At 37.6% G+C, this 25,506-nt stretch overlaps 1 protein-coding gene and 1 long non-coding RNA gene across 8 annotated transcripts in view; one reads left to right on the plus strand and one right to left on the minus strand.

Annotated features, from left to right (window-relative positions):
* On the minus strand, positions 1-25,151 carry SUV39H2 (SUV39H2 histone lysine methyltransferase). Of its 7 annotated transcripts, XR_009404938.1 has the most exons (7): positions 24,928-25,151; positions 22,138-22,283; positions 8,474-9,145; positions 6,252-6,398; positions 4,746-4,875; positions 2,629-3,960; positions 1-1,047 (listed from the first exon to the last, which is right to left on the minus strand). XR_009404938.1 is itself a non-coding variant. In XM_059404274.1 (6 exons), the coding sequence occupies exons 1-6, from the start codon at positions 24,956-24,958 to the stop codon at positions 3,854-3,856; spliced, it is 693 nt and encodes a 230-aa protein (XP_059260257.1). In that variant the 5' UTR covers positions 24,959-25,151; the 3' UTR covers positions 1,658-3,853. The 7 variants fall into 7 exon arrangements, 6 of the variants coding, with proteins under 6 accessions (XP_059260257.1, XP_059260253.1, XP_059260256.1 ...); XM_059404274.1 differs by lacking the exon at positions 1-1,047 and having other exon boundaries at positions 1,658-3,960; positions 9,014-9,145; XM_059404270.1 differs by lacking the exon at positions 1-1,047 and having other exon boundaries at positions 1,658-3,960.
* Positions 24,651-25,506, plus strand: part of LOC132020154 (uncharacterized) — a 10,683-nt gene continuing 9,827 nt past the window's right edge. Inside the window, exon 1 of the long non-coding RNA XR_009404939.1 lies at positions 24,651-24,740. This is a non-coding gene — a long non-coding RNA (uncharacterized LOC132020154). The remainder of the gene's footprint in view (positions 24,741-25,506) is intronic.

The following is a 25,506-nucleotide window of genomic DNA, read 5'->3' on the forward strand; positions in this document are numbered from 1 at the left end:
TCTCCAGCACTTTGTGGTATGCTGGCATTTTACAGATTAAGGAAGCAAAGGGAGAGATGGCACTTAAAACGAATTTAAGTGGCATCTCTAAAACAGTTTGCAGATCCTTTTAAATGATATGCAGTATCGCCAGGCTGCACTGATCCCTTTTTCCTAGCTCAGCAGCTACTCCCAGCTGTTGATGAAACACATTCCACAGACTCCATATGACTGAAGTAAAAATAACGTGGATCCCATTTTGCCCGTCTCTCCTATGAGTACTATTACCTAAATGCCAATGAATAATAAAATCACTAGAGACCAGTAGAGGTTGCAGATCATTGGTTGAATATCACCTCATAACTACAACAGGTCTAATGCAAGAACCCAGAGACTTCATTTTTTATTTACAGCTCTAAAAATTCGTTACACTTCATTATTACAAATCATATAATCGAATGTAACTATATGTTCACTGACACCAAAGACCTCATCTTAACAGTCTAGTTTATAACCCAAGGTGGGAACTCACCACACGCCTGGACATTCTGCTGAAGTTTTTAGCACTTTATAATCACATCGCCAGTTTACATTACACAGTGCCATGTTCTGTTTTCTAGGTCAACCTGGCATAATAAATGTCAGCTGAAGGAATTTAAGGGCTAGGAGCACTCAAACAAACTGAAAAACCACCACCACCATCACCTTGTTGTGCTCACCCAAGATTTTAAAGTACAAGCTCGCAGTACGGAATAACTAGCAGACACTTACGTACGGCGCTTGCTCTGGGATGATGCTCCGTTCTCTTATACGCTGGATATCAACTCCTTTATTCCTCACCAACACCCTTTGAGGTAGATAAATTTATTCTCCCCATTCATAAATGAGGAGGCTAAGGCACAGAGAGGTTAGTTCACACAGCTGGGAAGGGGGAAAGCCGGGACTGAAAACGCAGGCTGTCCGAGCTCAGAGTCTGCGCACTCAGCCGCTGGGTAGTAATGCCTCTCGGAGAGAGCACAGGACCGGGCAGGACTCAGTATAGTGGCTATTTGATTTTTACTTTAAGAACTGTAAAGTAGAAAAAACAATGTGAAAAAAAAAAGTTTCAAAATGCCAAGATAGTCCTAGAAACAGTGCTGTGGCTAGCCACATTTGCCTTACAGAGGAATCCAAGAGTTACATGTTTGTTTAAACAAACGGTACAGAATTGAGGACCTTTTAGTCAGGTAGTTTACTGGCCTGGAGCCGGGTGATCTTGGGCACACTACTGTTACCGAACTAGTCTAGACTCCCTTCCCTCTGCTGTGGTCCAGGGTGGAGAGCACCAGCCTCACCAGTTTATGAGGAGCTCAAAGAATAGGAGCTTTAATTGAAGATTCCCTTACAGTTCCAGGCAGTTTTTATTTAGCACAATGTGTTTAAGTAACCTGGTGACTAATAATGCTCAAGACATTTTACAAGTATCCATCCATATCCATTTTAGGCTATGTAAAATTCTACTTTAATATTCAAATGGATCAACCATGACCATGATAAACTTCAAAAGGAACGGTGTAAAAACCTTTGGCTAATCTCAAAAGCAAGTAGTCCGGAATGCACCAAAGTTTTTTGACCCTTTCGTACAAAGCCTTACTGGAAATGACAGTAAAATAGAAACAAAGCTAAGCCACGATAAATAGAAAATCAAATGCCAAACTAAATTTATTTTGCTGAAGAAAAATGAACTGTAAGAAAAATAAGTGCAGTCTAGATTTTGCACAGAGGGGGAGAAGACCCTGAGATTACCAACTGTTTATCACGATCCTCATGTAGGTACTGAAAACAGTATCAATACAACTCACACAGTGGATTTACAGTTTTAACTCAATCTAAATATTACCCTTGAATATTGGCTATATTTATTCTGAGAGAACAAATTCTGACAACTTGGGAAACTAAAGAAGCTAAATGTTGACTTAAAATGGTTAAAGGCTTTTAATAGCTTCATGTAGGGAGTTTCTATTTTACTGATTAGGTCTAGCTTTTTAATAAAGTAAGTAACAGGTAATTAAACTCTCAAAGACCCATTAACAAATGGACAAAATGAAACAAATTTACTGAAAATAGCCATTCCCTTTGCCCTCCTGTTTTACATTTGTTTTTACCACAAGAAGTAGACAAGAATAACTAGACAGTAAAACACAGACTTTTTAAGAAAAAAATATTAAAATATTAAAATTACACCTTTAAACCCGTGAGAATTATAATTCAGAGTAAGGTTGGCCATTGAAGCACCTGTAAATCTGTGATGCTTTCTTACCACACACACCATGTGACTATTTTCTCATAAAGAAAACCAAGAAATGGCACCCAAAAATGTATTTATCCTTGCCACCTGCAGATTTTGGTTAATACACTGAGACTCCAAACATGTAAAAATTTACCCTATATTATGAAAGAGCAAAGTCATGTGGTAGCAGTATAATGCATAATAAAGATGCATTCTCCCAAAAAAGAGGCTCAAGATTAAGAAGATATTTGAAGTGCTGCATTCTTGAAGTCAGTTCGATTTTACCCAAACTTATTGTAGGTCATTAAAGCAATGGGGCAATGAGCTTAGGTATAATTTAATTAGGAATACTGAAAGCCAGATTTACTTGCTGCGCTTACCTTTACGTTGGACACCATGATTACAAATGCCGCAATGAGAGGTGAAAACACATTTTTTCCCGACTGAGGTTTTACTATGCAGGAAAATAAAAACAAAAACCAAACAAGGAATATATTCCATTTTAGTCTTCATGGTTCAAGTAAAAAAAGCTCTCATTATTTAGGTACATACTTTGGCCAAGCCAAGTTTAGCTTTATCACATTTAAAAAATTCATGTATAAAAAATAAGTATCAGTTCAAAATATAGATTATTTTAAGAAGGGCCTGTACAAAATACAAAAATAATTAAATTTGGTGGAAATGTTAATACTGCCTGAAATTCAGAAGATGTAACATGAATGTATTGTATTCTGAAACATTATTGTTAGGGGCAGCTACACGCAGGGGTAGCTCGTTTTACTCTTTATGTTTAGACCAGAGGTACTCTACATGGATCTCTTAATTCATGTCACTAAGAAGGGCCCTTTAAGTGCTCCCTTTCCTCTACCTGGCACTCCAAAAAACCTTCCCGTGGTCCCACTACCCCATCCTTTCAAAGCAGCATAATGGTCAGCCATGCTACAATTTGAGAGCTTTTTGGAAATTTTTCTTTTAAGGGAATAAAAGTCTTGAAGAATTATTGGTTCAGACATACATGCTTCATATAACAGCTTCAAAATATGAAACTGAGCTGTAATTAAATTCTTTTATATTTAATTTTAACCTTAAATTTCTATATCAGTAAGACCCAATATTTTCATGAAAGTAGGAAAATAGTATAATTCAGTATCATCTGTTTGTCTCAAATACAAGTACAGTAAGTAATAATAGGAATGACAACAGAACAGAAATAACACTTGTATATATTTACCCAAACTGGATTACCTTTGTCTAAATTCAAAGTGTACGCAGGTTGAATATTTGATCTGAGTGACTGTTCACTATCAGTTCAATGCTTAAACACTAAAGGAGGCATTTCTTTATTCCCACAGACTTTGTATGTATGTATATGCTCATCTGTAAATAGTTTTCATTACTAAATATGTGTATTTCAAATTAGTCTATGACCCTGTGTTCTTCTCTTCAGAAGCATCAGTAATACATTTGGCCAATAGTTTGAAACATGAACTGTAAATTAACAAAGCATATAGTCTTGATAATATGAAAAGAGTCCCAAATACTTTTTTGAAATGTCAACATTAGAAAAAACCAAAACTACAATCATCAGCTCTATTTCCTGAAAATTCAGTTGAGGTAACCTCTGCAAGTCACAGCTCCACACTTGCACACAGTTCTGACCCTCTTTTTGGCTGGGCTGTGGTCAACAGAATCTGAAGATATATCTCCAGAACCTGATTACATAGAAAAAGAAATACGGAAATAAGACAATTCAGAAGGAAGTTCAAATTTTCTATCACAGTTTTAAGTAAATGTGTATATTCAGAAACAAATCACTGAATTATCTTCAAAAGATGGTGTGGGCTAGTAAGAGATAAAAGCATATGCTATTAGCCCATATTTCTAAGAATAGCTTTCAGAAATGATGGGAATTAATGGGAAAATCTGATATGCATTTAGTTTCATACATGACTTAAGAGCCATAAAGTGCGGCCAAAACAAAGGAAAAACATTGATTGCTTAGAAAATACTTAGAAAAAATTAATACTTAGAAAAAAAAAGGAAAGAAAAACATATTGTTAAAATAAAGGAAACAAAATATCATTTTTCTTTTTTTTTTTTTTGAAAAAAGCCAAATCCAAGTAGGAATGGATTAAGTTCACTTGTGATTTAAGTTGTATTTTCAATCTTTTGAATATACATCTTAGTCAATATTCAGAAGTGCATTACAATTTTAAAATACAAGTAATATTGAGAAAAGATGTATAATAAACTCTCATAATGGAACTTATGAAAAAAAGCAGGTGGCAACGTGATACAGAGAAAAGAGCATTACTCAGCTTAAGGTCAGGCAGACCTGGATTCTAGTTCTACCTCTGTCAGATTAGCTTTGTGACCTCGTTTTTTCTCTTCTTTAATACTTGCTTGGTTCAGATCTTTTGGTTCAGGTCTTTTACTACTCTGCTTCTTCATAACTGAAACAACTGGACACCAATCAAACTGTACTTGAAAACCGTACCTTTCATTTGATAATCAAAAGTGAGCTCTTCTCCAGCATATATGGTTCTTGTGGAAAATAATGCTATTCGGGGAAGACGGGTGTCAAGGTTGTCGATGAAAACATTGAAAACCTGAAGATTTGGGTCACACTAAAAAGGAACATTAGAATCCATTTATGTAAAAAATGACATGAATAGGCTCTTCTACATGCCATATAAAATATTTAATTTCTTGACTATTACTTTAAGTTCTATTAGAAATTACATTATTGTTCAGCAGTCTTTGAGGCACGCAAATTAAAAAATACTGTTTTCACTTATAGAAAATCTCAGACATACACAACACTAGTAAAAATATTCCACATATATTCACCCTGCAGCTTTAACAATTAACATTTTTACCAATCCTGTTTCATCCAGTCTCAACTTTTTAACTTCTCTGAGGACTTGTCATACAAATCCTAGATAACATTATCATTTCACCTGTATTTAGTTCATTTCAATAAGGTGTAAAGGAATAAAATAGTTATAGTTATATTCTATTCCTTTACGCCTTACTGATAACTATTTAAAAAATCAAGTATAAAAAAATCAAGTCAGCATTATACAACTCAAATTTCATACTGCATGCAGTTTCATTACTTTAACTTCTATTTGGGTTATTCTTTAATATTTTGAAAATTCTACATTAAATTCTGGATAATGCAAGAACATCTAGTGAATCATCCTAAGAAATCAAAGTTAAGTGTTTACCTGTTTAGAATACATTTATTTTGAGAGTATCTCAAATTTATCATTAGGAAAAAAAATTAAAGCAAAAGTTTAAGTCAATCAAAAAAGCTAATAAAAGAGTCAGAAGGTCTCTGACATTTCCCTATTTAAACATAAGCTAGTTTCTTGGTATAAAATCCAAGGAAAGTTTAGCATGGCCTACTTCCTTAGATGGGCAGCTACATAACCTACCCTTATCTGTGGGCACTTAGTAAGTACCCAGTAACTATTCATCTCCCTTATTTTTACAAATAGTTTATAAAATCCTACAGTTAGAGTTCCAGGTGTATTCTAAGTTTGTTTCAAACATGAATTAAAAATACTAACTTATAATTTAGAAAAACAGCCCTAAATACTTAAGTACTCTACAAGTTCTTAAATTTTATATATGTATTAACATGTTACATGTTAACCCCTCCAGCTGCATGTGATTTCTAACCTTTCTACCTGCCTAATTCCTCCAATAACTTCATCCTCTACATTAAGACAAAACCTAACTTACGAAGTTATGGAATGATTAAATGAAGCCGCATACATGAAAACTCTGCAAAATGCATGGTATTTGGTAGGTACCGTAGTGAATTTTCCTAATACAGCAATAATACCATAACCTAACCTAAGAGGTCTTTGTATTAAAATACTCTGGAAATATTAAAAGGGTAAGTAATCTAAAGATAATTATTCCTCAACTATGGAAAATCATTAAAAACACTGCTAAGTTGATTAGTCCTGTCTACTCTTTAAGTGTCACTTACACTGTGATTCACAAAATGAGAGACATTTCCATATCGGGCTGCATCCACTGTGAATTCATCAGATTCATAATCCAGATCAAAGAGATATGTGATTCCCTTGTTGTCATATAACTGCCCCCGTCTTTCTGCTTCTTCACTTGTGATTACCTAAAAAGAAAAAACTATAGTATATTATATAGCTATTGTTGAACTGAAGAAACACTCGCCCATAAATTATTAACATACTAATGCCTACAAAGGTTTAAAAAGAAATTAGAGTGTCATCAAGACAAATATTCACACAAACTACTCTAGAAGAGCTGGATGAAAATATGTGGGAAAACTAAGGGTGGAAATGACTGCAAAAGAATCAAGGCTGTTTAGGACAGGAATTAGGACAACCCACAATTAAGACAGTACTACTTTCATTCCAATGTATTCAGATGTTCAAAACGCTACCCAATTATAGCTTTCTGCAGGACATAAGGGAATGTAAAGGACTAAATTTACAAGTAAAGATACTCATTTAAACGACACAGATGGAACTAGAGGGTATTGTGCTTAGTGAAATAAGTCAATCAGAGAAAGACAATTATTGTATGATCTCACTGATATGTAGAATTTAAGAAACAAAACAGAGGATCATAGGGGTAAGAGAGGAAAAAATAAAACAAGATCAAACCAGTTGGGAACAAACCTTAAGAGACTCTTAATCAGAGGAAACAAACTGAGGGTTGCTGGGGGTGGGGGGGAGGTGTAGAGGGATGAGGTAGCTGGCTGATGGACATTAAGGAGGGCATGTGATAGAGATGAACACTGGGTATTACACAGACTGAAGAATCATAGACGTGTACCTCTGAACCGGTAATACATTATATGTTAATTAAAAAAAAAAGTAAAGATACTCTAAAATGTTATTATTCCTGGAACTAATCTGTGCAGTTACAAATGGAAATTTGTTACTACAGGAAAGAAGGCATGCTAAATTTGCAGTCAACTGTATGGACAAAGTTTAGTTTTGCTGAATCAGCCGTTTTCATCAAATTCTGTAGCTCAAAACCATCATCTACAGTTCTAAGAACACAGCTTTACCAGATGCTCAGCTTAGGAAACCAAAAATGTCTAAAGTGATTCTTGGTGTCAACCAGACTTAACCACTGCAGTCAGTAAGCCAAAATGGGAGAATCTGATTATACAAAAAGAATTTGATTATACAAGATCTGGTATACAAGATCTCAAATAGTGATTTACAATCATCTGCTGTTGTCTAAAAATTGAAGGATCGAAGTAGGGTTCCAATTTAATCTCAGTATTCTAGATGAATACAGATAATTATACATGAGCTAATTCCACATAACTTTTAAAATGTCAGATGTGACAACCTGAGATACGTTAGTTACACTTGTATTCTAGTCATGACTTAATCCTTCACCCAGTTTGAGGAAGTGTAGCTCAGGGGCAAAGCACACTCATCTTAGAGACTTGGTTTTGAATCCTGGCTCTTCTTCACTACAACGTGACCTTGTGCAAGTTGCTCAACTTCTCTGTGCCTGTTTCCTCATCTATAATAATGGAGGTAACACTGCTACCTCCCAGTTATTTAAAGGATTAACGAGTTAAAACACAAGGTGCTCAAAATAGTATATTTTGTACATACAAATACTATTTTTTTCTAAATTTACATTATATATACAAGAATATCAGTTCAGTCTTTGGCAATTTAGAGAAGAGTCTCTTGCTGAGCTACAAGGAATTTGGATTTTCTGGTGGATGCAATAACTGCTTTTAAGTTTATTTTACAACACTTGCTCAGAGAGCATTTGTCTACGGGGTCTCTCACATTGATATAATGTTTAGTTTTGCCAACTACACTTAACCATATTTAGTCAAGTGGATAAATTATAATCTAAAAGTTTTCAAAGTCAGCAGATATTTAGATCTGATTTTCTTCTTAGGGCTTTTATGTAAAATTGATTGTCATATTTTACAAATTCCAGTTTCAATGACTATTAATGGATGGTTCTGAAAGAAGACAATTTTGCCATTATATATATATATATATTTTTTTGTTTTTGTTGTTGTTTATATACAAGTTTGTATTTCTAACTATGCCAGTGAACCCTTCTCTCAAACCTGAAATTTTTACATACTTGCAAATGGTAATATAAAAACATACCAATATTTGTTACTGATGTACAAAAAAAAGCATAAATCTTGCATTGTTTGTTATAAGGTGAACATACCTCTCCAACATATTCCATGACAAAACTCATCCTTTTAATCTTCACAAGGGTTTTTACACCCCAGCCACAACCATTGCTAGTTCGAAAGATGCAAAGTGAATACTGGGTGCCTTTTTGTACAATCCTATTGGGACAATCAGGTCCACACTGACACCTTGAGTTGCATTCATAAATGGGGGTACCAGGTGGGATTTTGATTTGCTGGTTTTTATTATAAGCCAAAAGAACTCCAGCTTCAGCGGGACAACATTTCTCAAAGAAGCAATCTGTACATGAACAACCAAAGGTCGCTTCATTGACTAAGCTGATTCCAGGAGCTGGTTTGTATTCATTAATGTAGTAGAAGTCTGAAGGTGGGCCCTCTAAGTCAACAGTGTTTTCAACAAAAATCATTCCTTTATGATTCTTTCTTCTGTTGAGTTCATCTTGCCATCTCTGCAGAGCTATCCTTTGTTTAGCCTTCTTTACAATGTACTCAGCAATGGCAGGTTTCAAAGCTTTGTTATTGTCTTTTAGAGATATTGCTTTGCCTTTGTTTACCTGAGATAAATAATTATGCTTGTCATTAGAGAACTGCTGTAGTAGTAATGGGCACTTGAGATTTTGCAAAGGTTCCCAAGTATTTGTAGAATCTGGCCATCCTTTCCATTTTACAAGATAATATTCCATATCCTTAAAATATAAAAGAAAATTGAAATCAGATGACAGTCCTAATTCCTTAAAATAATTTAGTATCTTAAAGAGTAAGGTAGCTGTTATCATTCTTCTTAATAAAGCTCAGAATATAGAGTCAGAGGTTTCTAGTGGATGAAATACAAAACGTAAAACATTTTTCTTTATGTTACATAAATTATGTACAGAATTTAGTTGTGGCATCATATGTTTGAAAGCACAGGTGAAAGAACTGCACATGAAGATAAGAGTACTGAAATTCACAAATATGTTGCCAGTCACTGTTAAAGTCGTATTTCTTATTTATCTCGATCCTGGAAACAGGTATTCTCAAAACTAACAATCTGTGACCTGCGTTAGTGCTTCACAGCACAGATGGAGGCATCCTCTAAGGTAGGGAATTTTAATATTTTACATTGGATATAAGGCAAGTTCTATTTCTCAATATCATGGGCACACATCCCTTAGATGTTCTAGAGAGACAATGTCCGATACAGTCATTCCTAGCAGCATGCAGCTATCAAGCACCTGAAATGTGACTAGCCCAAATTGAGGAGTGCTTTAAACGCAATACACACTGAATTACAAACACTAAACACACAAAAAACTAGAATATTTCTTAACATTTGAAAAATACTGATTGCATACCGAAAAATATTGCTTTTACTGGATTAAATACATTATTTTTTTTTAAAGATTTTATTTATTTATTTGACAGAGAGATCACAAGTAGGCAGAGAGGCAGGCAGAGAGAGAGGGGGAAGCAGGCTCCCCGCGGAGCAGACAGCCCGATGCGGGGCTCGATCCCAGGACTCTGGGATCATGACCTGAGCCGAAGGCAGAGGCTTTAACCCACTGAGCCACCCAGGTGCCCCTACGTTATTTTTTTTTTTAAAGATTAGAATGATTTAAACTCTCTGTGCCCAACATGAGGCTCAAACTCACAACCCAAGATCAACAGTCACACACACTCTACCGACTGAGCCAACCAGAAGCCCCCAATTAATTTATTACTAAAAGCAGTCTCACCTGTTTCATTTCACTTGTTTAATGTGATTACTAAAAATTTAAAGTTATATTTATGTAGCTTATATTATTTTACTGGACATCATGAATCCAGAGAATTCTTACCTTATTTAGACTCACCCGTGAATGGAGAAGGTAGCAGGCACTCAACCCATCAAAGAGCAAACATTTTGATTTAGCTCTCACACTGCTGTTGGTCCCTAGAATTTTGCCTTCCTACCCCAGCGACTTGACTAGGTTCTCTTCCCTTAAAATCAGGGAATGCCATGTTAAGTTTCTCTTAAAAAAGGTAGTTAAGTGTGTATAATAAAACTCTAAAGTCCTTCAATTTTTTTCTTTGTCTGCCAGAATAACTCACATATATCCACATTCTAAAATATGAAAGGGATTAAACTGTATATTCTACAGTTTTTAGTTATTTTAAATCATGGATGTGGATTAAAAACTTAATTGGGATACACCTGCTTTTCCCTGAAATTTTTATTAAAAAATTTTAATTTTTATTAAGTTTTTATTATAAAGGATACATAGAACACTTGTTTTTACTATTCATAATTTACTCAGGCCAAATAACCTGGAACATTTAGGAAATGCTGCTGAGCCACAAACTGGGGTAAAGGAGCCCCCGGGCAGCTATGCTGAAGCAAGTCACTCAGCCACTGAGTTAGTTTATTTTCTTCCCACTGATCTGTCTCTATGTTTTAGTATATTCTACTCAATAAGCAATACTGCTTGTGAATTAAAGGAACTTCCTTCTTTATGAAAATGGTCAAAATATGCTTTACCGGTTTAAAAACTGTGGTTAAATTAAGGTGTGAGGATATGCACAAAAACTGTACTCTTTTGAAAATACATATTCTGATTTCAGGGAAAAAAAGGAAAAGCTTAAACATATTGAAATGTTAGTCAAACTGGCTTACTGTTACACAGGCTCCTGTCAGGTAACTACTACAATTTAGGATTTATGTTAGTAGATATCTGCTCAACAACAATGTGACCCACATAGGAGTATCTAACGTATTTATTCTACTTCTTAACTAAAAGTTTTTAATTTTTTTGACTCTGGAATAAAGCAATGCAACTCTGCCCACCCCCCTTTTTTGCTACAGTTTCCTACCATAACCCTGGATTATGCCAAAAGTTTCCAGCAAATAATGGAAGAAAGACAAACACTGGCTTCAAATCAGATTAAGCTAAATTATCATTCAGCAAAACCAGTAACACCATGACACTGAAGTCAGGTTCCATGCATATTGTTTAGTAATGAGCCAGCTGCATTGTATGTCAATAAGTTTTGTATGTTAACCCCATCAGTACCTACTTAATTTACGGATGGTAAAGATGTTTATAAAATGTGAGTGCCTTTGGATGTTTGTATAGAAATACTAGTAATATTTTATTTCTACTTGTAGACTTATTTTAGTAAGTGCATTTTACTTTAAATCCAAAAAAAGATATTTCCATCTTGAAAAAAATTAGTTATTTTACACAGAAAAATTAGTTTGGCCTAACAAATTTAATTAATTCATTAAAAATTCCAAATAAAAGCCCAGAAGTTCATAAGCCTCACATTATCAGTATTTTATTCTGATACGCAATCAACTCTTGATTACCCATAGAAATGGAGTACAGTTGTAAAATGACCCGTCAATCACTCCTGTATCATTTAGAATGCATCACAAGAATTTTTTCTTAAACACATTTTCCCCCACTATATTTGGCTCAGGTTAAATTCGTTCAAATATTTTAGTATTTAAAATAAGTATGTGAAAGCTCAAGCCACTAGGGGGTGTGATGAGATGCAAGGTACTGCTAGTCTTCAGGAGTAAACTTCACTGGGAAAAGGTGGCAATAACATATAAAGTAAGTAGCAATGCAAGGCGGTACAATTTTAAATGACAAAACAAGACAGTAATTACCACTGATATAAAGGAGAAAATCAATATAGTCAGAAAGGAGCACAGAGAAAGCAGAACAAACTAAACTGTGAAAGACTGCTAGGATTTGTTGGGCAGGGAACAGGGCAGGCAGGATGAAAAACACCAGCAAAAGCGTGGGGCTAAGATTTGTATGAAGTATCCAGAAAACAGTGAAGAGATCGCTTTGGCTAGTTCAGAATACTGAAGGGAGAGGTTAAACTGTAACAGCAAGGCAAGAGCAAATTTTAGACCTGAACACTCGACAGAGGCATTGAACTTTTTTGTAGGCCAATGGTTTTTATAATTCTTAGAAAGCCATGGGGGGTCTGTGGGAAGCTTCATTACATACAAATACATCTGATTCCATCTTGTTTATTAGAAACAATTTACAAGTTTTCTAATTGCCAAGCCAATGACTCTTCGGTCTACATGTTACTTGACTTGGGCTTTGACATCACATTTCTCTCTTTACTATTGTTCCTTTACTGCCTTCTTTGCTGAGACTACTCACTATCACTGCCATCACTTAATGAAGATACTTGGGGCCCTGTCCTAGGCCCCTTCCCACATCAAGTATTTATCACTTTTGAGAATCTGAAGAAAGCTATGGACCTTCCCCTAACAAAAGTCACATATATACTAATTTGGATAATGGAGAATATTTGGATTCCAGAGGTTAAGAATCCTTGCTCTAAATGCTCTCTAAATGCTCCAGAGGTGTCAATTACATACTGAAGATTTCCAAAACTTTATCAGCACATCCATGCATCCAATAGCCTACTGGATGTCCAGCAGGTTCTCATATCCATCTATCTCCATGGAACTCACCACTGTCCTTCCTAAATGGATTTCCCCCACTGTTCCCTATCAAGGGTAATCTTACCCATCATCTACCCAGTCACATGAGTCACAAACTAGGAGCTCAATATAGACTCTCCTTCTCAAACCGTCACCAAGTTTCTCTGGATACTTGTTACTGTCCATCTTTACTACCACAGCTCTAGTTATTTCAGGCCTTCAATTCTTGCTGGGATTACTAAATTAATCTTCTAATTTGTTTCCCTACCTCCAAACTGACGACACCCTAATTTATCTTTTAAGTTTTCTTACAAAAATAAGAAATCCATAGCACCAGTCATTCTGTAACTTTTTTGCTTAAGAATTTTAATGGCTCCCCCACTGCCTAAAGAATGAAGTTCAAACTTCCTGTTATAACAAAGATCATTCTTGATTGGGTCCTTGATGCCTAACACAGTCTTCCGGCATGGCCCCATTCACATAACCCTCTCTAGCCATACTGAGGCCATCCTGAATCATGGCTGCTAATATTTGAACATGCCAGGCCTTTTCACCCCTTTCTTTACAAAGTTCTAATTAAAATGGCCTCTTACATTTCCATAATGAACTTATTTTGGTCTCATTTTTTATGTATGGAAAACCTATTCATCTTCAGAAGTCAGTTCAAAATGTCACCTACCCTGTGAAGTCTTTCCTGCCTCTCTCACCCAGGAAGAACTGCCTACTGCCAATCCTCTTGTTCCCATTTCTAAACTTAACCAGAGACCAAGAGTGATGAAATCTTATTCTTCATAGCCCCCAAACCAAGCACAATAGCCTACTATATCCTACGCTTTGACTAAATGTTTCTGAATGCAAAACAAAAAATACGACTACCAACATGTATGCAATATTAAAAAAAAAAAAATCACTAGAGTAACCATATGGATCTTTAAAAGAAATACAACTGGTTAAGTTTGATCCGGATATTAACTTGTGTTTTTTTCAGTATTTATTCTTTCATCAGCGGTCTACAGCCAGTAAGTGGCAGCAAGCACAAAACCCTAATATATATATGAACCAAAAAAAACAAACAAAAAAAGAGAACAATAAAACAAAAACTATCTTCCTGTTAGCTGATTTTTCCATCAAGTTTTGAAATCATCTTTTTCAGTATTAGTGGTAGAACAACCTGAATCTAATTATGAAAACACTAGTGTTCCATGGAAAGTCACTGGATTTTCAGGCCAGTAAACTAACCAAGTAGCAATTCTGAGAATTGGGCTAGTGGCCTAAGACTGACACAACTGAGCAACATGACCCTAGAAAAGCCCTTTCTTTTCCTGATGCCTAAAATATGGATTTTAGTCAAATGATTTCTATGTTATTCTAGTTCTTAACAAACCCCTCTGAGTGCAATCAGTCTTTCAGGAATATTAATCTACATTAGATGTGGACAATTCTCCCAGTATGAGCCATGCTCTGTGGTGGTTCTAGAGACACAGAACTACCTGGATAATTTATGAAGTCAAAGCTTTGGTAGTATTTCTTTCTTTCTTTCTTTCTTTTTTTTTTCCATCAGAGAGAGTGAGCACAGGCAGACAGAGAGGCAGGCAGAGGCAGAGGGAGAAGCAGGCTTCCTCCTGAGCAAGGAGCCCGATGTGGGACTCCATCCCAGGACGCTGGGATCATGACCTGAGCCGAAGGCAGTGGCTTAACCAACTGAGCCATCAGGCATCCCAAGTATTTCTTTCTTAATATATGCTTGTTAAGGGAGAAGCCTTACCAATGTGCATGGGGGTTCTCGTTCTTCACTGATGAGCTAAGTATGTTAATAAAGAGAATTCAGAGTTTTGTCAGAAATGTTTCCATATGAAAGGTGAACATGGCAAGAACATGGTGCAGAAAAACCATATAGGACTGACACTACCACAAATTGTTCAAGTGGACTCCAACATGAACTCACAATAGTAAGAGCCTTGCTGTTCCTCCAGTGAGCGTTCATTCCATTTCCCAAACTGGCTATTTCAGAACTCCTCCATTTTGTTTAAGGCCACAATCCCACTACCTCCCCTGTTATTTTCGGTCTCACTAGACCTCTGTTCCTAATGCAGAGAGAAAAGAGAAACTCCCTTAATTTCCACCCTTCCATGGACATGTAACTAGGGAAAAGGTGGATGCAGATATAAGAGATGTACTTCATCAATTATCCCACCTCTGTCTTTAGAGGTTCTCCCTACTTGTTCTCACCAGCATTTAAACCTCCCTGATTTTTTTTTTTAGCCTCCCTCATTTTTTTTTTTAAAGGTTTTTTTTTTTTTTTTTTTAAATTTGACAGCCAGTAATCGCAAGTAGGCAGAGAGGCAGGCAGAGAGAGAGGAGGAAGCAGGCTCCCCACTGAGCAGAGAGCCTGATGCGGGGCTAGATCCCCAGACCCTGGGATCATGACCTGAGCTGAAGGCAGGTGCCCTTTAAGTCTCCCTCATTTTTTAAAAGCAATATTAAACCAAACCACCTTTGAGATATAAATGCTGGAATATGTAAGGAATTTCAAAAAGATAGGATTAATTACTAAAAGTTGAGAGATGGGAGACTAAAGGTCACAGGGGTGAAGATTTCTTTTCAGTGTAAGTTCGCTTTCTAAAACATTAGATTTCTAAAATCACATACATAGACTGCCTTTGCAGATTTTTAAATATATAATTATAAACACCTTTAAAACTTGCATAGTCCTTTCTCCCTTTCTTCAAAGCTAGAATTCTTCAAAGCATGGTCCATACTACTTGACTCTACTTTCACCTCTAATTTCTTACTTTTCTTTCCTCTTCTTTTTTTCTTTCTCCTTCCTTCATCCCTTCCACCCTCCCTTCCTTTCTAAGATTTTATTTGTCAGAGAGAGAGAGAGAGCGAGAGTGCACAAGCAAGAGCAGTGGTAGGCAGAGGAAGATGCAGGCTCCCCACCAAGCAAGGAACCTGATGCAGGATTCCATGCCAGGACCTGATGCCTAGATTCCATGCCAGGAACCCTGGAATCATGACCTGAGCCGAAGGCAGTCACCCAACTGACTGAGCCACCCAGGAATCCTTCCCCTCTAATTTATTCTTTAATTCATTCTATTTTGACTTCTATCCATGCACAAATATATATATATATATATATATATATATAGCTCTAACAGCATCAATGACCCTTCCATTGTTCAATCTAACAGGTCTCTCCTGGTTCTTCTGTGACCCATTGGCTTCTTCCCTCTTGTGCTGACACTACCTTTCCCTCAGGTCTCATGATTGATTCTTCTGGTTTTCTTCCTACCTTTCTTGCCAGTTTGTCTCCATTGCTTTTATAGTTCTTCCCATGAGAACCCCTCCCCCCATTCCCCCCCTATACTCATCAGTCTAAGGGTTCTCTTCTCACATTTTCTTTGCTTGATACTACAGTAGCCTCTAACCATTTTCAAACCATTCATGGCCCAAGAGCCAGAACACCAACTTCAACACATCCATCTCATTATGTCATTCCCCTGGTCAAAACCACTAAATGTTTCCCTAGTGCTTTTAAAATAAAGTCCAAATTCTTTTCTTGGAGTGTAGGGAGCTGTGCTCTCTGGGTCCTCCACATCATTCTAGGGATCCTTTCGATCCCTCTTGCTGACTATGTTCCACTCACACTTTCTACTCCTTGAAGATTTCAGGTTCTCTTCTGCCTTAAGACCCCTTCCCTACTTCTCGTCCCATCCTTTGGGACTGAGTTTAAACAACATTTCTTAGGAACGGCTGCCTAGTTTCTCTAGATGTTACAACCTGCTGTTACATTAGCACTTACCTCAACTCTAAGTACGCTGTACAATTACATTTAAGGTTTTCTATCCTCATTAGAAGATCAACTCCATGTATCAAGGGCCATACCGCTGTCATTAATTGCTGAGATCCCTAGTATCTGACATGGCAGATGGCAATAAATATGTTAATTAATGGGTAACTGTATCCATTCTCAAAGCTTCAACTGCTATCTTTTTGCCAATTACTTCAAAATCTGTTTCCAGTTCTCATTCTGACCTAAAGCCACATTCTCAACCATGTACCAATCATCTTACACTTAAATGTTCTCAACCTTCACTTCCAAACCCAACACGGTCCTTCTATGTTAATCCTCCTATATTGCTGGGTCTTGGTAGGCAGTATTATCTAAACCACTACAAGTCAGAAGCCCATGTTTTCATACATGTGGATTCCCTCACTGCTGGATTTCTACCCAATCCTAACCACTAAATCATAGAATTGTACATTTTATAAGCATGATAATTTTTAAAAAATTTACTTATTTCTCTTTATCTCCTTTAATTTAAACATTATAATTTCTTGCCCAGATAACTGGGCAAGTGATTCCCCCTTACTGGAGAATGCTGTGAAAGTTCCTTCATTTATCTCTCATTCTTTCCCACTCCCACATTCTAGTACTCCATTCTCTGTAGAAAAACTCTGAGTGACAGTGTACCTGTCTTTTTTTAGGCCTCAGTGCGATATCCCCTCTTCTGGGAAGCTTTCTGTGACCTGGCCCTGGTGCACCTCCCACAGATATATAATGAAGTCTGCTACTGCGTTTATTATACTATACTGTAGTGGATGGTTTACTTGTCCATCTTTCCAGCAGGCTGTGAGTTCCTTAAGGTGAGAGTTTCTGATTAATCTTTATTTTTCCCAGAATCTAATGTCGTACCAGACACACAAAAGAAATCAAATGTTTATTGAAATGATAGAAAGATGATATAGGAGCTATTAGTCGATAGATTGCCTCTGTAATCTAAATATGAAGCTAAGAAGATCTAGTCTACTGGTGATTGTGAGGATTGGAAAATCACTGATGCAAAAGCCAATTCAATTCATTAAGCATTAACTAAATACCCCTTATGTACTAGAAACTACAGTAAGACAGAGTCCTAGCCCTACATGGTTGCCAATTTAGCAGAGAAGGTATGAAACCAAGCTATAAAATGTGTCAAGTTCTAGAATAGTAAGAACAGTGTTCATTAAGTTCTGACTATAAAGCAATTAATTTTAGGGAAATGGGAGAGGGAAGAAGCTTCAAAAATAGGTAACCTTTCAGCTCAACTTTCCAGGCCAAAGAGAATTCTGTCAAGGAAAGAAAGGGAACTACAGTATTCCAAAGTGGGAACTGGATGAGAACAGCAAAAGGGTACAAGGGTGCCTAGCTCATAGTAGGTGCTCATTAAATGTTAGCTAAATAAAAGAATTTATACGTATTTCCGTATAAAGTAGGAGATGGAAAAAAAAAAAGTAGGAGATGAAGCTGGAAAGATAGCTGATGGCCAGATAATAAAGAACTTCAGTACAAAAGATCTCAGCTTAGATTGGTAGACATTAAAAGGTCTAAAGCAAGCTTAGATTGGTAGCCATTAAAAGGTCTATAGCAAGGCCCTAAAGCAATCAGAACTGTTTTAGAAACATCTGTAATGGCTTTGAGGAATATGGTATTGAAACAATGTCTCTTAAGAGCTGAATGGAGGGGTATGTGCCCTGAGTGTGAGAGGGAAGAAAGAAAAAAGGGAGCGGTATATTGAAATAATACCAGCTTATAAAGTAATCTGTGCTAGAAACAAGAAGAAATGAGGGACCGAAATGTGCAAGTAAGGGTGCTTATTCCAAAACAGAAGCCAAAAGGACTGATGAGAAGAACAAAGGAGCAAAAGCTATCTAAAACCTAACCACAGTAGTCAGAATCCTGTATAAGAATAAAAGTAGCGCGTTCAATGTAGGCATGGACCCTGATGTAACTAACTGTTCAAGTACAGCAAGAATGAACAGGAAAACACAAAGAGAGGGGAGGTAGAGGGTAGCCTCTATCCTATTAGATGGTAGGTAGAAAGGAAGAACTGAAAATGTCTGATCTTAAAATGTTATGTAAATGGAGGTATTACGGTTTTGTTAGCTTAGATATGGAGCACTACTACATCAGGATGCAGATTTGAGGGAGGAAAACAGGTACAGTTTTGAATATGCTGAATATGGGAACCTGTACAGTGTCCAGTTTGAAATGAAGTTCATAAAGAGGTCTATGCCTCACAAAGATTTGACAATCAGGGATAAAAATATATGTTTATAAAAAATAAAAAAAAATTTAAAAAAAGATTTGACAATCATAAGTCAAACAGATAGAAGTAGAAACCATGGGGAAAGAGGTCATCTACAGAGTCACTTCAAGGTGAGAAGAGGGCCAAGGGCAGTGCTGTGGAGGTTATTTACTTTCAGAGGAAGGACAGCCAAGAGATAAAAAAGGAGATTCAGAAAGAATAGTAAGAAAAATAGGTAGAAAAAGGAGGGAGCTAGAGATAAGTAACAATGATAGACAACACTTCTACAATATGACTATCACAGGTCAGTCTCTGTTGTAAGCATTTATCTACATCAACTCATTTAATGCTAATCATAACCCTATAGATGGATACTACAAGTATCCTCATCTTATAAGTGATGAAATAGAGAGGCTAAGTAATTTGCTAAAAGCCACACAACTAATAGATGGTAGATATGGAGTATGAGCATAGGCAGTCTCTCCTTGGACAAGAGTATATCAAAGAAAAGAGAGGCCAACAGTGTCAGACATTGCTAAGGAGAGTAAGATTTGAGGTCCTCATATTTGGAATTAGGAGTTCACAGAGAGAGGCATAAATCATTATAAAGTGAGTTAAAAATTTCATGAGAAGTGAAGAGACAAACCCCAGTAGAAAATTTTTATAAACTGTGTATCTCATGAGGGACTATTTGGCACATATAAAGAACTATTACAATTATTTAATTTTAAAACAACCCCAATTTTAAAAATTGGGCAAAGGCTTGGAATGGACAGTTCTCCAAAGATACACAAATGGCTGAAAAGCACATGAAAAGATGCTTGGCATCATTAACCATCAGAGAAATGCAAATCAAAACCACAAGGAGGTACTACTCCACACCCACTAGGAGAGCTATAATCAAAGAGTCAGATAATAACATGTGTTGGTAAGGAGGTAGAGAAATTGAAACACTTGTAACACTGCTAGTGGGAGTATTCCTTTGGAAAAGTTTGGCATTTCCTCAAATGGTTAAACACAAACTGTATGAACCTGCAATTCAACTCTTAGGTATATATCCAAGAGACGTGAAAACATGTCCGTCAAAATACTCTACATGAATGTTTATTTATAATATCCCCCAAACAGAAATAACACAAATGTCCAAGTACAGAGTAAATTATATATGCCATATCCCTATAATGAAATAGTTGGCAATAAAAAGGAATGATGTATTAATACATGCTGCAACATAGACAAACCTTGAAAACACCATGCTAAATAAAAGAAACCAATCACAAAGAACCACATACATATTGTAAGCTTCTGTTTGTGTGAATTGTCCATACAGGCAATCTACAGAAACAGAAAGTAGATTACAGGTTGGGTAGGGCCAATGGGGAAAGAGTGGGGAGGTTTGGGGAGTGGTGGCTGAGTGGTGTAGAGTTTCTTTTTGGTGTAATGAAAATGTGCAACCATCACCATAGGCAACTTTCAAATAACTCTGAGAGCATGCTAAAAGCTCTGAATTGTACACCTTAATTTAAATTAGTGTACGGTATGTAAAATACATCTGGACAAAGCTGTTTTAAAAAGATAGTTGGAAACGAAGCAGAAGACAGGAATGCTTGAGCACGGAGATAAGGTCGAAGAAAGACTGGGGGAAACCTGAATAGGTTTTACTGAGAGAAGTCAGTGGAAACACACACACACACACACACACACACACACACACACAAAAGCATCAGGGATTAAGAAAAATCCTAACGGGGATGGAGGAAGAAAACCGAAAAACAGGGACAGCAAAGATAGAGCTAACTGGTGTAAAAGTAAATTGAGAGTTCATACTTGAAGGAACCCATTTTTCACAGAAATAGAAGAAAGGGAAGTAAATACTTCCCTGTCTGTGGCTGAATATAAAGATGAAGGATAGAGTAAGAAGTCCAAAAAAGTAGTAGAAGTTAGAAAAGTTACTGACAAGAAAAGGAAAAGAAAGCAACAGATAAAAACCTTATGTAGAACTAAGTGGAGTGAGATTAGAAATAAACTTTAATGGTGTGAGTATGTGTGATTATAGGATATTTTTGGCTAGACTGGTCAGGCCAGTTTATACACTGAGATGCCAGGTGACTGGGCTGTTTTGGGGTTGAAGGTTGCTGAAGAGTCTAGTGAAATGCTTGATCATAAAATCCCATTGAGTGGGAAAGGTAATTAAATGAAAAGATGATGGATGTTTCAAAGGAAGAACTGGATTTAATGACTGAATAAATATGAAAGACAAAGGAGGAGAATTTCTAATTCATATGTCTGAAAGAAATGACAACTAAATGACCAAAAAAGAGTTCTTGGAGAGGAACAGGCAAAAGAAAGATGATGAATTACTCAAAAATATATCATAAGGTTTAGATTGAGGAAGGTTCTTAGGAAAATAAACCTGTCATTTTTTTTTTAAGATTTTATTTATTTATTTGACAGAAAGAGAGAGATCCCAAGTAGAGAGAGAGGCAGGAGAGAAGGCAGAGAGAGAGGAAGAAGCAGGCTCCCCAAGGAGCAGAGAGCCTGAGGCTCTGAGCCAAGGCAGAGGCTTTAACCCACTGAGCCACCCAGGTGCCCCAAACTTGTCATTTTAAAGAGAAACAGGAATCAAGTGAGGCCCAGAGAAGTTAAATGACTTTGATAAAGTCTCAAAGTACCAACCGAAGATCAAAAATGATTTCAAACTCCAAGCCATCCTACTGCATCACAGAACCTCCCTAATATCTGGAGTTTGACATGATACAGGACATATAAATGGTAATGCTTCCCGAGGAGATTCAATGGCACTAAAAAATTGGGTTTGAATTTCTAGGTTTATTTCAGATGATAGTGGGGAAATATGATTCAGGAACAAAATGAATGACAGGAGAAGCCAATATGAGGTAAAACATTTGCTCTGGTAACCCACATGGAGATAATCAAGAGTTGGATGTAGAATGATATAAGCACCTTAAAATATTCTAATGTGAGAACATTTAATGCTTCAAAATCCTCTCAGTGTTACTTGGCAATATAGATGCTAGGACATATAAATTTATTATGGCTTAGAATTTTTAACATTAAGAGCTTTTGCTTACTTTTAAGGTTCTTTTTAGGTTACAGAAATATGAAATACTGAATTGAAGTCTGATTAGGTCTCTTTTAAGGGGCTAGATATTTGCCTTACCTTTACTACCTTGTAGTCACACAAGTATTCCACCTCATAATTGTTTAGATTCCTTTTGGTGATTCCAATCGATTTACATGTGAGTTTTTCTTTTCTACATAATTCCTGAAGAGTATCAAGTGAAACTAGGCAAGGCACACACCAAGCTACAATAAGAAAATAGAATTCTTTACTAATGAAGTAGCTACTCAATTAAAGCAAAAAAAAAAAAAAAAAAAAAAAAAAGGAAAAACTTAAGACCTCTATATCCCACCCTTCAACTGGCAATTTTATAGGACTGAAAATTCATATGACAAGAAACCATTTACGTGCCTTCAAGAAAAAGTTAAGCATTAAGCAACAACTATTTTGGTAAACTGATCTTCTTGGATTTTTTTCCATAGGTCTCTATCCTACTATGCTTAATGTAAATTAATTTCTACTAAACCACCTGAACAAAAAGTTTCAGGTCTGTAAGCTTTCTTAAAATTACATATAGATGCAAAGGTCAACAGAGATAAGGTTTTTACCTTTTCCATTATATTCTGCATAGAATACAAAGAATATAATTGGTTTTAATAAAATGTAGATCTCTAAGGCAAACTTATTAAAAATAAATATATTTTAAAACATCCTTACAAGTTATTAAAAACAACTTTCTCCCTTTCTCTTAGTTGGTCAATAAGAAATGAAATCTAATTGAAATATAACTCTATAGTATCATAGTTTTACATCACATGCCCTACTTTTCCCATTCCAGAATGAAGGAAATTTTAACTTTATTATTTTGCCTATGCTGTATTATTATCAAGGTAAATGAGCCCAAGAATTATAACAAATAATGAAGAATTTATTTTCATAATACTCATTTCCTGTATTGTTTTTAAAGCCAAGATTTATAAAACAGAGTAATCAATTTACATAATCCATATACCCAATTAAAAAAAAAAATCAGACACACTCATACTTAACCTTAGAGCCAGTAACTAAATATGCTGAAGATTTTTACTTACAAATTTCTGTAAACAATATGCTACCATATGGCATATAAAATATGTTACCGCAAACTGATGTTTAGAAATATGTAATAAAGTTGGTTTTATTGCTAGTGTTATGGTAAGCACTCCAGAGAATCAAGGGTCCTCTGCCCCAGCCTTTGCTATCTGCCTACCTGACGTTAGTGATATTTCCATCTTTCCAGATTTCGGATTCACTGAAAAAATGTATGGGTGGGAGTTAAGTGGAATTAAACAAACAAAATCTACCAGTAAATTCAAGCTTTACTTGGTAGCTCTCCAAGGTAGCTCTGATAACCTTTTGTTTTGAGGTAAATTTCGAAGGAAGAGGGAACACACGGCAGCTTACTATATCCTTCCCTCACCCTTCCCAACTCATACTGGGGCTTCATTGTCAGAAACCTTGAAGCACGATTTCCACCACCTCGCTTTCCACAAAAGATTCATAATTCTAGACTACAAAAATGAAAGGTATTTTCTCAAAAAAAAAAAATTGGGGGGAGTGACTGCTTACTGTGGAGTAGTGAGTGGTTTGGGTGTAGGAGAGTGGTGTAACAGAAATGACCACTTAAAATGCCTTCCATTTAAAAAAACTTCGGGATGCTTTGTGTAAAGTTACCCTCACTATGCTGATCTCGGGCAAAAGAGGTTCCTTTTGGATATCACCCAAGCTGTGTATGTCTTGTTGTCGCTACCATTTTATCCAGTTTAACCTGAGGTTCAAGACAAGCCTGAACAGAAACGCTATTTTTGAGAAAAAGACTGTAACATAAAAAACCACAAACCCTTGGTTAACAATTCCGATGATCTATAATGATGTATAAGATAATTCATTTGGAAGATTAAACATTTCATTACCACTACAAAAACCTTACACTAGGTTCCCACTAACCTCTAGCGGAAGAAAAGTTTGGGGATAACGAGCTCATAATCTAGGTGGAGAGCAGTGCAAGCAAACACTTTAAATTCTAGAATGCCTTGAAAATTCCAGTCTTTCAGGGGGTGCGCGCGGCAGGCAGGAGCGCACACACAAGCACTACACGCTAGGTATCTAATTCTCTGGCGTCCGCATAAGTAACACCCAAGTTCCCGGTGGGTATAAAAATTACCTTAAGCCAGAGGCTACGTCTTCAAACACCCACTTACTGGGATATTCTCCGACGGGGAATTTACCCTTCTAGTGCGTCCATACTGAGGCGTATGCTCACTTATTTCCTGAGGGTTCACACTTCAGCCCCAATTTCTTTCTTCCTCTGATACTGAGGTCACATTTACACCACCGGGTCCTTCCCGCTCCCCGGTTAAAAAGCCAGCGCGAACACAAAACGTCCCGCCCAAACCACCACAAAGGAGTAAACCACACGCGTGCCCACAGGCCCTCGAGCACCCCCCCGGGGATTACCAGGAGCAGCGGCGGCCGCCCGAATACCTCCACACGGCGACCAGGCGGGGAGGGGCCTCCGGCCCAACGGGCAGCGGGGGCCGGGCCACAGGACCTCCGCGGAGCGAGAGACAGCCGACCTCAGAGCAGGGCGCGCGGACCGGGCCCCGCCGAAGCCAGGCGCAGGAGGAGACTGCGGGGAGCGAGCGGGCCGTGCCGTGAGAAGGGTCAGGGACCGGGGGAAGGGTGAAGCCCGCGGGGCGCCTTTAGGGGCCAAGGTGTCAGCCGAGTGGAAGGCGGCGTTTCGCCGCGTCGCGCTCTGGCGGCCCCACGGATCCCGGCCCCGCTTCCTGGGCCTTGGGAGTTTGCCTGGAGAACGGGGGATATTGAGGAGTGCCGCTCTCCAGCCCTCACCTCCTCGCGCCTCGGCCCCGGCCGCCGCCATCTTGAAGAGCTTTCATTCAAACTGGCGCGGTCTGACGGGATAGCTCAGCTGGCTTGACGCCCCGCCCCTGCCCGACCTGCGCGGGAGTCGGGGGGCCGGGGCTGGGGGCTGGAATCTGCGACGCGTCCTGACGTCACCGGAGACCGACCCCGGCCGCAGCGGCGAGCGCGCATGCGCCCCAAGCCCCATCCCTACGCGCGGGAGGGCTAGGGAGCCGCATGCGGGGGTTGGGGGGGTGGGGCGCGCCCGCAGTCCCGGCCAAGCGGCGCAATCTGAGTTAGCAGCCAGCCTACCTCGACCGGGTGGTGTAACTCCTAATTCGGGAGTGTACATATGCATCAGGCCTTCCCACGCTTTGTAGTTCTTCCACGTCATACAAAAATCCAAAATGTAGAGCGGAGCTGTATGGTGCAGAGTAGATTTACCTCCCATGCCTGTTCTTCAGCCACCTGAGCCCCTAGATCAAAGGTTCTCAAAATTGGTTGCATGTTGGGATCACTTGGAAAGGTTGTTTTTTGGTCCCACTCGCTGATATTGATTTAATTGGT

Source organism: Mustela nigripes, chromosome 6 (assembly GCF_022355385.1).
Source record: "Mustela nigripes isolate SB6536 chromosome 6, MUSNIG.SB6536, whole genome shotgun sequence".
Classification (NCBI taxonomy): domain Eukaryota; kingdom Metazoa; phylum Chordata; class Mammalia; order Carnivora; family Mustelidae; genus Mustela; species Mustela nigripes.

Coding starts and splice junctions, on each gene's coding strand:
- SUV39H2 (XM_059404270.1), bottom strand. CDS start 24,958: ATGGCGGCGGCCGGGGCCGAGGCGCGAGGAG. Junction 9,146..22,137: donor GTGACTACAAGGTAGTAAAG/GTAAGGCAAATA, acceptor TTATATTTTAAG/GATATGGAATATTATCTTGT. Junction 4,876..6,251: donor CTCATTTTGTGAATCACAGT/GTAAGTGACACT, acceptor GTTCCTTTTTAG/TGTGACCCAAATCTTCAGGT.